Source organism: Hakea prostrata, chromosome 1 (assembly GCF_041222555.1).
Source record: "Hakea prostrata isolate BN-2017 chromosome 1, UWA_Hpros_2, whole genome shotgun sequence".
Classification (NCBI taxonomy): Eukaryota; Viridiplantae; Streptophyta; class Magnoliopsida; order Proteales; family Proteaceae; genus Hakea; species Hakea prostrata.
Window position 1 is genome coordinate 6,432,252 of NC_142600.1, and position 13,813 is coordinate 6,446,064.

At 40.1% G+C, this 13,813-nt stretch overlaps 2 protein-coding genes across 2 annotated transcripts in view; one reads left to right on the forward strand and one right to left on the reverse strand.

Annotated features, from left to right (window-relative positions):
• Positions 1-138: 138 nt before the first annotated feature.
• On the reverse strand, positions 139-7,851 carry LOC149027005 (zinc ion binding protein). The gene is made up of 7 exons (XM_089158018.1): positions 5,566-7,851; positions 4,568-4,623; positions 2,581-2,853; positions 1,977-2,213; positions 1,696-1,815; positions 1,350-1,478; positions 139-665 (listed from the first exon to the last, which is right to left on the reverse strand). Exons 1-7 carry the CDS (start codon positions 7,334-7,336, stop codon positions 648-650), a joined length of 2,604 nt encoding a protein of 867 aa, XP_089014144.1. The 5' UTR covers positions 7,337-7,851; the 3' UTR covers positions 139-647.
• An 874-nt stretch (positions 7,852-8,725) lies between these two features.
• The window catches only part of LOC149027006 (ultraviolet-B receptor UVR8-like), a 33,946-nt gene continuing 28,858 nt past the window's right edge, over positions 8,726-13,813 (forward strand). The window contains exons 1-2 of the mRNA XM_089158038.1: positions 8,726-9,329; positions 10,302-10,488. Coding sequence (XP_089014164.1) covers positions 9,239-9,329; positions 10,302-10,488 — 278 coding nt within the window. The 5' untranslated portion in view covers positions 8,726-9,238. The remainder of the gene's footprint in view (positions 9,330-10,301; positions 10,489-13,813) is intronic.

The following is a 13,813-nucleotide window of genomic DNA, read 5'->3' on the forward strand; positions in this document are numbered from 1 at the left end:
TACTTCATTCCCTTCTTAATTCCCTCCTCCATCCCTTCTTCTTCTTCTCTATTCCGTCAACTCTTTATTATTTCTAATTACTTTAATTTTAATTCTGTTACAAGTACATTCTCCTTAAATGTAAGCATCACATTTTGATAATAAAATATGTCATACATTAAATATTAAATAGCAAAAATAAAGATTTAGATTCGACTTATGTGAACGCATCACATTATGCAGTTGATGAAGTGTTGATCAGCTAGACAGGCCATGGCACAATAAAAATAGAGCCACTGAAAGCTGTTATCTCTTTCTTTTCCCAGTTTTGTTTAAGGTAACATATGTAAATAATTTCCACTTCCTTGCCTTCCCCGTTCTCTTCATAAGGAGGCCTGCGCGTCTCGATCACAACACCCCATATTTATCAGTGAAGGTTAGTGTTATATCCTAACGTCTATTACAGTAATTTCTTTGTGGATACATCATACATCAGCATTTGTGTTTCCTCCTGTACAGCCTTCAAAAGTCGAAATAGTAAAAAGGGCGAGCCTGGTGCCAAAAGCTTCCGCACAAGCAGACTCCAACGGGAGGTGGGATGGAGGCAATTTTTTTATGCAGCTTTACCTCGTCAACTTTTGCTGAGAGGTTTTTTCAATCTCTTGACCTTAGTTGAAATAGTAGACCTGTTAAAATCAAATCAGAGATTCAGAACTAAAGGCGTGGTGGATGTATTTATCAGTAAAAATTGATAACAGGTTGACATAAACAATTGGCCAGTCTAGTTTTTTTAATCTCTCAATGCAAAGTAATTCTCTCCATTGTAAAAATACCAAGGAGAAATGACATAATGCACTTCGCATCAATAGAGAGGAGAAACAAGTTCAAATCCATGCATCTAATAAACACATATCTGCAACTTGCAGGGGTATCTGATCTTATATGCCGTTTCATCGCTGCGAATAATCAACCCCCAGGTCGCCAAAATACCCCCATAATGCATTGTCTATGATATAACAGGCACCAAACTTCAATACCATCCATAATTGAAATAAGATGAAAACAGAAGCTATGTTTAGTTATAGAGTTAAGATTTTAGGAAACTTGAAATTATGCGAGTTTTGTGGTACATAGAATATATGACATGCCCCATACTATAAACATCAAAAGACCAGGATCAACAAAAAGGAAAAGCCCATGCTATAATTTTCCTGCAGAGAAACAAAAGGCTTCTAATACTTGAATATAATAGGTTATCCAATTCAAATCATAAAAATTCTACAGCATAGTAGATACAATACTGTAGAGAGCCCTTTGAGGATGTCAATGGGAAGTGAATATCACTGGAAAGGGGTACAGTTCTTGCATACCTTGATAAGACCATCTGCAAACCCTGCAAAAAGTTTCCCTTGCCAGGACAGCAAAGCTGTTACCACAGAATCACAAGTAATAGACCCAACAGATCTGGTATCAATTTGAAGCTCATCACCTGATAACTCCTGCAATTGAAGCCCACGTTTGAGAATTCAAAACAGATAGAGAAGTTTCCAAGCAGCAAAGCAGAAATGATAAAGATAAGTGATCATCTAAAAGAAGAAATGGTACCACTTAAGAAAGTTAAGCAGAACAAAGTTATGGGCGTTGACAAAGAAAATAGGTTGGGAGGGAAGGAGTAAAGAGAAGCACCTCCAAGTACATTAGTAGTACCATACTAACCTGTACATCAATGATCTTATCCCAACCTCCCATGAAAAGCCATTTCCCATCCATGGAAAGAGAAAATATCGCACCACTGTGAATTTGAGATGATCTCACAATCACATCATCCTTCCATATCTGAGAGAAATTAGCATCATAATGGATCAAATGAACAACCCTTCAAGGATTTTCTAATTTGCAAAGGTCAGCAAATACCAATCACCTGAAATGACATCACAATATTGACAAAAATGAAGGTAGCACAGAATTATTTGTAGTGATATACTGTTACAACAAACCTTCACACATCCATTCTCATAAGAAGCAACTAGCATATCACGATCCACAGAAAGTGACAAAATTGGAATCAATTCTCCTTGCACATCATCCCCCAAAACTGTCAGAGGGCTGTGATCATTAAGAGACCATAGACGAATGGTTCCATCCCAGCTGCCACTGTAGAGAACCCCAGCCCGTACTTCTAATGAAGATACGGTTGACTTATGACCAGTCATGGTACATGTAAGGGTGTAATCCTGAAGAAAGAGAGTAAGATTATGTAATTCCGATGAGATTTGAATACAAACATTAAAAATATGCAAGAGCCCAAGGAATGTGAAATTGACAACCAGAAGTATCCAATCATCAGTCATCAATTTCCCAAGATTACAAACAGCTTCAGGTTAAGAACCCTATTGTTAAATAAGTAGACCATAGAGACACATATTTGAGTAGTTAAGTACCATTTTTACGAACATTATCTTTTGCCTACAAAACAGTAAAGAAATCTACACCTACACAATTTAGAAACCTCCATGTCTGCTAGAAAGAAATTAGTGATTAATAAATAGAGGGAAAAATTGTGAATGACTTTCTTGATTTATTCTATGGCAGGGCAATTACCACTAATGACCATGCTTTTATTGACTTGTCCCCACTGCCAGTATAAAGCTGTTCAGTTCCAGAAATGGCCAAGGCATGAATGCCACTATAGCGCCAGTCTTTGGGCTGATACCATGTCCTCAAAGATTTTTGATCAACAGAGACACCAATGCTCCAGACAAAAATACCTCCTCCAACATCAGCACTTACGCATAATGGTTTGTCTGAATCCACAAAGACCAGAGCCATTACCCTGTGCTCATGACCTTTTAAGGACTGTAAATGAGAAAAGTCCTACATCATATGCATAGTAAAAAAACCAAAAGTTAGACTCAAACAAATGAATTATATGTTCAGATAAGAATAAACTATCATCAGTATAATAATTCGGTCAAAAACCAAACAAGCAGTACTTTTAACTTCAAAAAAGATATCAAACTAACTAAACTGGGACAGAAGAATAGGTTTATTGAGTTTCATCTTTATTTCTTCTCTTTCCTTTATTCTACAAGTATTTAAAATAAGTAGCTGGCTAGTTCACCACCTAGCATCCAATCCACTATCATCAGAAATAGGATTCCTTTTCTCTTTTCATTTTTCTTGTTGTGAACAAAAGATAGGGACTTTATTCAAACCAAGTACTAATATTAGGCAGTCTCTCCACTTTGTCTAAAAGAAAAAATTGAGGCCGTTTTACGGTTCTGTTTCAGGTCGTCAAGGGTTCTTGTCTCTCCAATTCAGTTTCGATCCCAAATCTGGACTCTACTCTTCTCTGTCTCTCCTTCTCTCTCCCTCTCCCCTTTCTGTCTCAAGGTTCAGCTTCATCACCAATAGTTCTTGTCCTCGATGCCCTCTCAGGCATCGGGGGAAGCCGTGAGGGCCATCATTACCGATCTTTCTGAATCAGGTTTGATCTCAATCCAGATTCATCTTCTCCCTCTGTTTCTCCCCCCTCTTCCCCCCCCCTTCCTATTTCAGGGTTCAGCTTCAGTTCAGTTCGGCGAAGATTCCAGCCCTTGATGGTAGTATCAGGGGAAAGAGGGCCATCATTGTTGAACTCTCTGACTCAGGTTCAAACTCAGATCTGGTTTCATCATTCTTCATCTCAATCTTGTGATGCTACCAACCTTGCGTCTGTGGTGCTGCTGTGTCGGTCCCTGCTGCATATCCGACACATTGTTGCAACGAAGGTTTTTCGTGTCATTGACCGATTGGGAGACTGCATCAATCTAGCTAGGTCTACTGCCCTTTGGTTTATTTTGGTTGTGGTTGTATTTTCTGGTTTGATTGAACAGCTTTGTGCTACTTGTGCTTGTGTTCTGCACTTGTTTTATTGAGCCTGTGATTGGCTTTGTACTTTTGCCTTCCCCTTTTCTCCTGTTTGCTTAATGAATTTATTTATTCATCCCAAAAATTAAATAAATATTAGGCAGTCAGTCTGAATTTTGTACTACCAGTTTGGGTGCTCAGTAGAATCACCTTGGAGTATATAAAGGGAAAACAATCATAGAATCCTTCTATGAAAAATATAATCCACTAGGTGGTTACCTTTTTTCCTTTGTACAGATTCCACTCACACATTCATAAGTTGCTAGAAGGGCAAATATAAGTATCTACAATCCCCAGCATCATCTATCATGCATATTGATGCACAGTGACATATTGAAGTATTCTGAGTGAATACCCCATAGTCAATGTGTTAAAAACATAATCAGGAAACTTATAGTTTACAGAAAGGACAATAAATGAAACACTTCCCAAAAGCTCTCAGTGACTAAAGGATTATTGCAATTGAAGACTTTGGAACATCTATATCAGCATAAACAGTGTGGAACAACTTACCTAGCAGACAGTACCTCGAGGATATACGCATTCCACTGTAAAAATTGAAGATAGATACTAGCATGGATAGATAATAGCATGGATTACTACAAAGGATGGACAACATTTCCACAAGTATAAATTCACCCTTGAAAATTGAAATCAAAGACATAAAGACAGTGTATACCTGGAGGCTCCACACGTTGACCGTTTTATCATAGGAGGAGCTAAACAGAAAACCCCCTACAGAATAAATAAATGCATACATGAAAAATATAACATATGAAGCATCAACCAGGGCAAATCCCCCAGTTTGAGTCTTGATTTTGGCTACATTCCATCTCAAATATAAAAATAATAACTAATAATAATAATAATAAAAACAAAAAATAAAGAATCAAAATGAAGGTTAGGACCGTCTCCAAACTCACCTCCCTAGGACCCTCCATAAGTGGGATCAGATCTAGGAATGGGCTTTTATTAACAATCTCTGGAATTATAACCATAATATTAGGAATTTGTTTGGCAGTGGTAGGTTCCTATCTCTGGAAACCAATAAGTTTGAGAGCAGTACACACATACAACTATAGATTTTTATTATTATTATTATTATTTTTTTTTGAGGGGGGGGGGGGGAGACGGGGGTCGGGGTAGTACATACACTATCACAGGTTTGGCGGTGATGGTGAGGTGACAACAAATCACTGACGGAAGCATAACATGTTGACAGTCATGCTTAACCTTAAGAAACATAGCTTCTTTATTATAATAGCCAAAGGATGGTTAAACTTCTTCTGCAAAACCAGTTGTTGATTATGTCATTATTTAATGTGAATTAGGTTTCTCTCTTCCTCTACACCAATTTCCCTGAACATGGGATCCACCTCCCACACTTTTCAGGTTCAAAATTTAAATGTGCCTGACAACAATTAACTTGACACATCCTAATGAATTTTAGGAAAACAGTCAAGAGCTCAATGAAGAGTGAATTTATTATCGAATAGACGCTCAAGAACCATTTGTTTTCTAGATGCTTCATGACTTGGAAATTTGAAACTCTACTGCTAGTTTGGCAGATGATATAAGTGTATATTCCATGTCTAGAATATCAGGGTCTTAGAAGAAGTAATAATTAAGGCTTTGATAGATCTGATAGCTAAAGGCAGCAAGGTGATTGGTCAGTACCTCCAACAGCTAGTTTTGTTACACAATCCAGGTGCGCTTGCAGATTTATAGAATTGAAACTACCCATGCCTAGGCCATTGATAAGATCTCTGCCAACATTCTCGTGCCCAACTTTATCAACATCTGCGCCATTGCTGCCTTCACTACTTAGAAATCCATCTCTCTCCTGATCTTTGGATTCTTTGACAGTTTCCTTGTGCAAATGACACACCTCTCCAAGAATGAAGCAGTGAACCAGGTTCTTCCGGACAATTGTACCATCTAAAGTGGCCATGGCATCACTATGAGGTTCAATAAGTAATTCTCTAACGCACCTCTGTACTTCAGTTGCATGAGGACGATGTGCTGGGTCAAGATTCAAACATCTGCAGAGAATCTGCTGCAGGGATAAAAACTTTGGACCCAAACATTTATCCATAACAGAGGCCACTTTCTCCATCCAACCACTGTATAGGTTTAAGTATCCAGCACAACTTTCTTCACTGACTTTAGGGAAAATGATATAGAAACCTTTGAATAGCTCCTCCACGGATCGTTCTCCAATGAGAAGTCTGACCAAAATACAAGCCAAGGACCATATATCTGAGCCGTACCCAATTAAATATTCTGAGTTGGCACTCTTAGGAGTGACACGCTCATAATTCAATAGTTCAAAAAGTAGCTCTGGACTTGCAAATGACTGTATGTCTGACAGGCCAGCGAAGAGTTCTTCAATTTCACGATCATCACCTTTTGCTCGAGAAGCCTCTGAGATAAAACTCCTGACTCTCCTTCCCATCACTAAAATTTCATTTGTGTCTAAATAAATGTGCCCAAAATCATCAAAACTGAAACAGGAGAAAGCCAAACAACCACTGACTAATCCTTCTGAATGCAAACTCATCAGTGCTTCACATAGCTCTATACCCACCATGGCAAAAGCAGTTATTTTACCATTTGCGTCCAAATCCAGCCCCTCCGGCTCCGCCAATCCATCCGAGTTTACTCCAACAAACCCAATCATCGACGAACTCAATCTTTTCGAAATATCACCATTAAATTTTTCAGAGACCAAAAAAACACACCCATCTTCAGAATTCATCCATAAGCCATAAACCTTGCACATCCGACGCTGTCTAAGCGAAGCTCTAAAAATTAATTCCAATTCTTCTCTCTCCCTCTCCTTTAATCGATTCAGAGCTTCCATAACTCTAGCATTATAGCTTAATTTAAACGTAGAATCTGGCTCCGAAGAATAACCGACGCGAACAAGGCTTACCAACTGATTTTCCTCGGGAAAACAACGAGTCGACGATGAAGCGGAAGAGGAAGAGACAACTTTTCCTCGAAGTGCACAACAGTGAAGTGACTCTTCTCCTCTCTCCACCACCGAAACAGAGTCAACGGGAAGAATCCAATGATTCCAATTCGAGTAGAATTCTTCAGACCACAACGAACGAGGAATGAACTGACAACGGTCTGGAGCATCAACTCTAGAACGACTGACACGGGTTTGGGTCTGGTTGTCTGATTCTGAAGGATTATTGATTTTAGGGTTTTGAGAATTAATGAAGCTTAGAAGGTCAATGTTCTTGGGAAGAGCAGAAGGGCCTTGAAATTCTGGGTATTTGACGAGTTGGGTACAGGCAGAGCAGCGAACGGTGTTGGAGAAACGAAGAGGTAACTGCTTCAAGCAAGCCTCACAGGCTGAATGGCCGCAAGAGAGCACACGAGGGACTGTGTCGTCGCTGTTGTAGACTTGAAGACAGACTGGGCATTCCGGTAGCTCCATCTCTCTTTCCAGTCAGGAACTCAGGAATCAAGATCAAAGAGGGTCATTTATATATTGGGTGTGATTGCCATTAATGACAGTTATAACGGTTAATGCGGCAATATGCTGAAATGACGTGAATCATGCAAGATAAATTACCGAGTCAAAAAGGAATCGCAAAGCTGGTCTTTGAAATCGATATCCTATAAAAATGGAGCCAAGCGAGCAGAGGCGAGTCAACACGTTTACTGTGTGGAAGAGAGATGTTAATGGCTTCTCCTCCGACGACCTCCCTCGGTTAGTCTTCAGATCAGATAGATTTCCAGTCGCTGGAGATGTCGATTTAGCGAGGGAAAATAGTGAGTCGGAATGGCGGCGACGACCGAGAAAATCTAACGTCTGCATCTGTATAATCTTTAGAGATTTTAATCTCTATAACATTATCAGACAAAGTTTTCCTTTTGATAATCACATGCCAATAGATAAATTCACGGCAAACTTTTCCTTGCACGCATTTAGGAGAGGAAGAAGATTTCATTACCTCCTCTCCCTCTCTTACGTTCTTGCCTTTTTTTTTTTTATTATTTATTTTATTTTAATTTTTTATTATTATTATTATTTTTTTTTTTATATGAGGTTCATTCGGGCCAGCTTACACGCACATGATTACATCCGTAAGGAAGCTTTTATATAATTAATGCCGACGAATATGTGCAAACTCAAGACCTCCCACTAGGGAGGGGGCCTTTAAATCTTACCCTTTGTTAAAAAGAAAAATTCAGAATTCAACGGCTATCGATGGATGGATAATTTTGTAGTTAGACTAATTTAGTTTAAGAAATTTCTCAATATTACAAAAAAATAACCCTCGATGGGTTAAAATTTACAAAAAGGGGTCGCTGAGGAACCCTAGCCCCTGTATCTTGGTTTCCTCATTTCCGGTGAACGGGTTCATCCTCTCCGTCTCGGCTGCCTTCTCTGTTGAACGATCCTTGGATGAAAACAGAGTCTCCTTTCAATTTCTTCTTCAACTTCAAGACGTGAATCGATCTCCTTAGATCAAAAAATAGAGAGAAGAAGAGTCAGCTCTCCAAACCCAAGGATTATAAAAAGATGACACAGGAGAGATCCTTGGACTCAACTTTTGAGAAAATCCAGATGGAACAATCAAATTTACAAAAGATGACACAGAAATCCACGACGAGGAGAGGTTTTCCGCCATTTTTCCTACGCTCTCTCAATCTTGTTCTAATTTTCGGCGATGGAAACCCAAGGAATCCTGAACGACGCTTCTTTTTTTTTTTTTTGTAAATTTTAACTCAAGCAGGGTTAGTCATTGACTCATTAGTGTTTGTTAATTTTAAGTACGAAAATACCCCTAAGATATTTTCTTTAGCAGATGTCGCAATGCTATGGGTGCGAACAAAAATCCAAACAAATGTAGAGAGGCATGTCGAAATCTACGGAAATCTTATTCGTTTTGAGGTAGAGTTCGGCACGTGCTTCACACTAAAATGTAGTTAGAGACTTATTAGAGGAGGGAAAATAACGAGCGGTGTTGGTGAAGAGTTTGAATCAGACATGAACGCGGCGTAATGTAGGTAGGGCAGGGCACAGTGTTGTTGCAGGTGGGGAACGAAACCAGACAAGACAAGCTGAGATGAATTGTCAAATATTAAATGCCGACGCTATCCTACCACGAGCCTCACATTCGGACAGAGTTGGTCATTTTCCATTCTCTGTTTCTGGACATGCCCGCTTCCTCAGGTCATTTTAATATCAATCACAACTGCTTAATGTTTAACTCCCTCTGTATTTCCGCTTTTCACAAGCAAAGATAGAGAAGAAAGGGATATCTGGCACTTTCGATCGGAGGAGAGGAGAGGTTGTAAGCATATATTACTCGAGTAAAAGACAGCAGGTATGGCAGATGAAGAGATGAGTTCAGCAAGCGGACCAGCTCGTAGTGTTGTTCTTATCTCCGCTGGTGCTAGTCATTCTGTTGCGCTTCTCAGTAAGTGACTGAAACTCTGCTCTTCGTACAGCCTGCTTTCTTTATCCTTCTCTTTTTTCTTTTCTTGTCATTCAAATAAATTGCAAGACTGTAGTCCAGGGGTATCTCTTCTTGATAGTTGATGATGAATATTGCTCTTTGTTGTTCTTTGCGTTGGGTTCCTTGCGTTCATTGTATATGGAATGTAACACTGTTGGGGATAAGATACTATTGTTCTTGGAACACATTTTGATCGGCTTCTGATATCTCACTTATCTGTGGAGGCAATCGAGTATTGTGTGAATCCTGGATTCATCAATGTCATTCCCTTCTTATTATTCCGAGTGACCCCGCGTTCCAGCAGTTTTCCATTTTGATAAGGGCCTGTGAAAGTGTGAGAGGGCTTTAACATCGTGGAATCAGTCCTCTATGTATGATTTTTGTTACTATAGAGCATCCAACTACAATATGAAGCTTTGTGACCGATCAAAAACCCTGGAAGGAAAAGAAAAAAAAACACTTAGGATTTACCTTTTTTGTGGCTTGAAACCCTAACGTCATCTTAATTCTTTGATCTCATCGACATATACAATGATTAAACACTGTTTGTGACTCAATTTGGCGCCTTAAAGTCTCTGTCCTTTCCTTTATTTCTACGTTTTGGTGAGAAATTAACAAATGGGGCCAAGGGACCCATTTATAAAGTCAATGTCACAATAACAATTTGCTATAGGGACTTGACTAACCATGGGACCAAAGTAACACATGCTGCATACCATGAAGACTAATGGGCAAGATTAGATAACCTGATAAGAATAAAGCTTTTTCATTATTTTTACACATGAGACCAATAGCAATCATACATATACCCTGTCTCAAAATTACAAAAAATATGTGAGACATGGGGTTGTTTGAAGAAAAATGATATAGTGACTTAAAATATTATTTGTAATGTGTAGAAGAAAAAGTACATAATGTGTTGATGAATTACAGCTGGCAATGTTGTTTGCTCTTGGGGACGAGGTGAGGATGGACAATTAGGCCATGGAGATGCTGAAGATCAACTTTCCCCAATTCAACTGACTGCATTAGATGGCCATGAAATTGTCTCAATCACATGTGGAGCTGATCATACGGCTGCATACTCAGAAGCTCAGATGCAAGTGTATAGTTGGGGATGGTTTGTTCCTTATCTTTTAACTATGTTGTTGTTTGTTTTCCTTTCAGTAAAGATGAGCAAAGTGTGCTGACCCTTTTCTACTATTTATATTCATTTGAGAATATGTGCTTCTGCATTTTACAAAATTCTGTCTGTTTCCAATTAATTTGTTTGCCTATTAAACAAAGTTATGTGGTTGCCTATTTGTAATTCATCAACACATTTGTTTGCTTATGTGGCTGCATACAGAAGCTCAGATGCAAGTGTATAGTTGGGGATGGTTTGTTCCTTATCATTTAATTTTGTTGTTGTTTGTTTTCCTTTCAGTAAAGATGAGCAAAGTGTGCTGTCCCTTTTCTAAAGCTTATGATCTTCTCCAAAGCTTCCCACTCTTCAATCTCCTCTATTCTCTTGGCCTCTCTCTCCTCAAGACCCTTTCTTGTCTCCGAATGAACCTTGACAAGTTCACTCTCTTTTTTTTCGGGTGTTTTTTACTCTGTCTGTGCCTCTCCCCTAGCAGCTCATTGACTTCTTTCCTATGGTCTACCTCAGCCTTCCCCTCATCCCTGGTAAGCTCACCAACCATCACTACACCTCGATGCTTGACCACATCCACAAGAAACTCCAACTCTGGAAAGGTAAGCTCCCATCCTTTGTTGGTAGAGTGGTGCTCATCCATTCGGCACTTCAATCCCCCTACTTCTATTAGTGTGGTATTTCTCCATCCCCAAAGCCACCATCCAAGCCATAGAAGCCCTCTTTTGCACATTCCTCTAGAAAGGCCAAGAGTCCACTCACTTCCTCCAACTTATTAGTTGGTCGAATATTTTGCCATCTAAAATTTGAGGGTGGCCTTGGATCTGGCGCATCCAAGATGTCAACGTGGCATGCCTCTTGAAGCTCATTTGGAAGATTGCATCTAAGCATGAGCCATCTGGTTAAGTGTGTCTATTCATATCTTCTCAAATCCAACTCCGTCTAGACTAATCCCATCCCCTCCAACCCCTCTTAGGTTTAGAGGAAACTCCTCTTTTTAAGACCGCTTGCCCTCTCCACCATCTCCACCCATATATCCATTGGTTCCTCCATTTGTTTTTGCTCAACCCGTGGCATCTAATGGGCATTCTCTACAACCTTCTAGGTCCTTGTAGAGTGTATGAGTCCCACATCCCCAAATCTACTCCCCTCTCCTCCTTTATCTATGATGGTTCTTGGTCCCCCCCCCCCCCTATCTCACACAATTTTGGTCCTCCTCCCTTCCTCCAAGACATTCCCTAAGACCTCATAATCTGGCTCCCTTCCTCCACTAATACCTTCTCCGCCTCCTCGGTCTAGAACCTTTCTCACTCCACCTTCCCCCCTCCCCCTTGACCTTGGCCCCTCTTCCTTTGGTTCAAAGGGCATATCCCCCACCAATCCCTCTCCCTTTGGAGAGCTCTTAACCTCAACCTACCCACCCTGGCCTTTCTCATTAGCCGCCACATTCTTGTCAACCCTAACTGCATCCTTTGCTGGAATGGTTTAGAGAACCATGACACCATTTTCTTCACTTGTCCCTTTGCTCGATCCCTTTGGGAGAAATCCTTTGCCTCCATATGGCCTTGTTCGAGAAGTTCTTATGGCTTTTCTTGAGATTTGTCTTAGACCTTGATAACCTTATTAGGCCCTTCTATTTGTGACCAAGTTGGTAAGCTAGTTTTCGGTGCTACCACCCACCACTTGTGGTGGGAACGTAACCTTAGGAGATGGATTTCCAAATCTCGCTCCTTGGGCACCATTTGGAAAGACACCTACTTTGATGTCTCTTATAAGCTTCAATTTATCCCCTACCCCACTGTCGATGACACCCCATGGAACATGCTTGTTGTTTTGTGGGGTTTACACTCCCCCTTCTGACCTCCCTATTGAAGGTTGGTTTAGGACCCTCCCCTCTTTGTACATTCCTTCTTCTCTTTCGCTTTAGTAAAGTTATTTATTCATCCAAAAAAAAGAAATTTCTCTTCTTAATCATAAAGACAATTTCCCTTCACAACATTAAGAATCAGCTCTAGGTTTTTTTTCCTCTTTCTCTTTTCTTGAAAACTTACAATATAGTTTAGAAGTATATGTAGTTCTTCTAGTACACTTTTCTTGAATTAGAATGGGGAGCTTTGTAGGGTTTACTTTTAGTATATAGTGTTTGGAGATGCTAATATGGGGAGTTGATAAGGTTGCCAATGCAACAAAACTGGTCTCGTTAAACACACTAACATTATCACAACAACTTGATTCACTATGGGAGAGTGGCCGGGAGCCGGAGTAGAAGATTCCCTCTTGGAGAATGCAACTTCTGCTAGTTCTCTCTCTTTCTCTCTCTCTCTCTCACACACACAGAGACACACACTCCCCTCTTCCTTCTCCCTCTAAATTGAATGATGATGGCTAGGAGCCTATGTAAGAGAATCCCTCTAAGAGAAGGCAGCATCTTTTGTTTCGTCTCTCTCTTCCCCCTATTATATATTCTCTCTCTTCCTTCCCTCATTCTCTCTTCTGTCTCTCTTTCTATCTCTCTTGTTCTCTCATACTCCCTCTCTTCCTTCGCCACAATGACCGAGGATGGCTGGGAGCTAGAGTAGGAGAAACCCTCTCTTCCTTTAGTGAACGAGTATCTCCTCTCTCTTGTGTCTTTCTTTTCCAGTTTTCCTTCTCTCACTCTCTCCTTATAGCTTCTGCTTACTCTTTCTCTATCTTCCTTCCTGCTTCTTTCTCTCTATGCTGAGAGTCATCCCGACCCCTCCTTCCCTGCCTGTACCACCTCTATTGCACAAACCAATCAAGATCTTTATTGACCCAAAAGGTGTTCATAGGATCGAAAGCGAACCTAATGCGGGGAGGTCACAACAAGCCGGGAGAGAAGTGATCTTGTCGAGCATGTATAAACTCGAGAAGACCTTTGCCCTGAACTCCCTACGATCATCGCTGCTGGTGTTCGATGCGAAGCTTCTGAATTAAACTCAATTGAAGAACATGCTCGCTATGAAGATTTTGTGCCTGCTACAACCTCTTTGTGCTTTTTGGTTTTGAGATTGCTAATAATAGGCCTTCTGAATTCTTTGCCAGCCCGGCAACAGCTTTTTCTTCTTTTTTTTTCGCCCAAAAACTACCAATCTTATATTAACATATCCTTGGTAATGAACTTGGAAGAAAATTCATTATTTACACACATAAAACGAGGTGGGACAAACCACCAAAACCTAGAAAGAGCAAACTGATTTGCTCCACGAGCAATAGTATCTGCAGCATAGTTTAAAGACCTGCGGATAAGCCTTAATTCAACAAAGGAGAAATTTGCAGCAAGTTGCTGAAT

Bases quoted from the DNA above. Each gene is read 5' to 3' on its own strand.
- LOC149027005 (XM_089158018.1), bottom strand. From the start codon at position 7,336: ATGGAGCTACCGGAATGCCCAGTCTGTCTTCAAGTCTACAACAGCGAC. The intron at 4,624-5,565 runs GTACTGACCAAT...TTTATTCTGTAG, and splicing joins AACAAAACTAGCTGTTGGAG to GGGGTTTTCTGTTTAGCTCC. The intron at 2,854-4,567 runs GTATACACTGTC...CATATGATGTAG, and splicing joins TCAACGTGTGGAGCCTCCAG to GACTTTTCTCATTTACAGTC.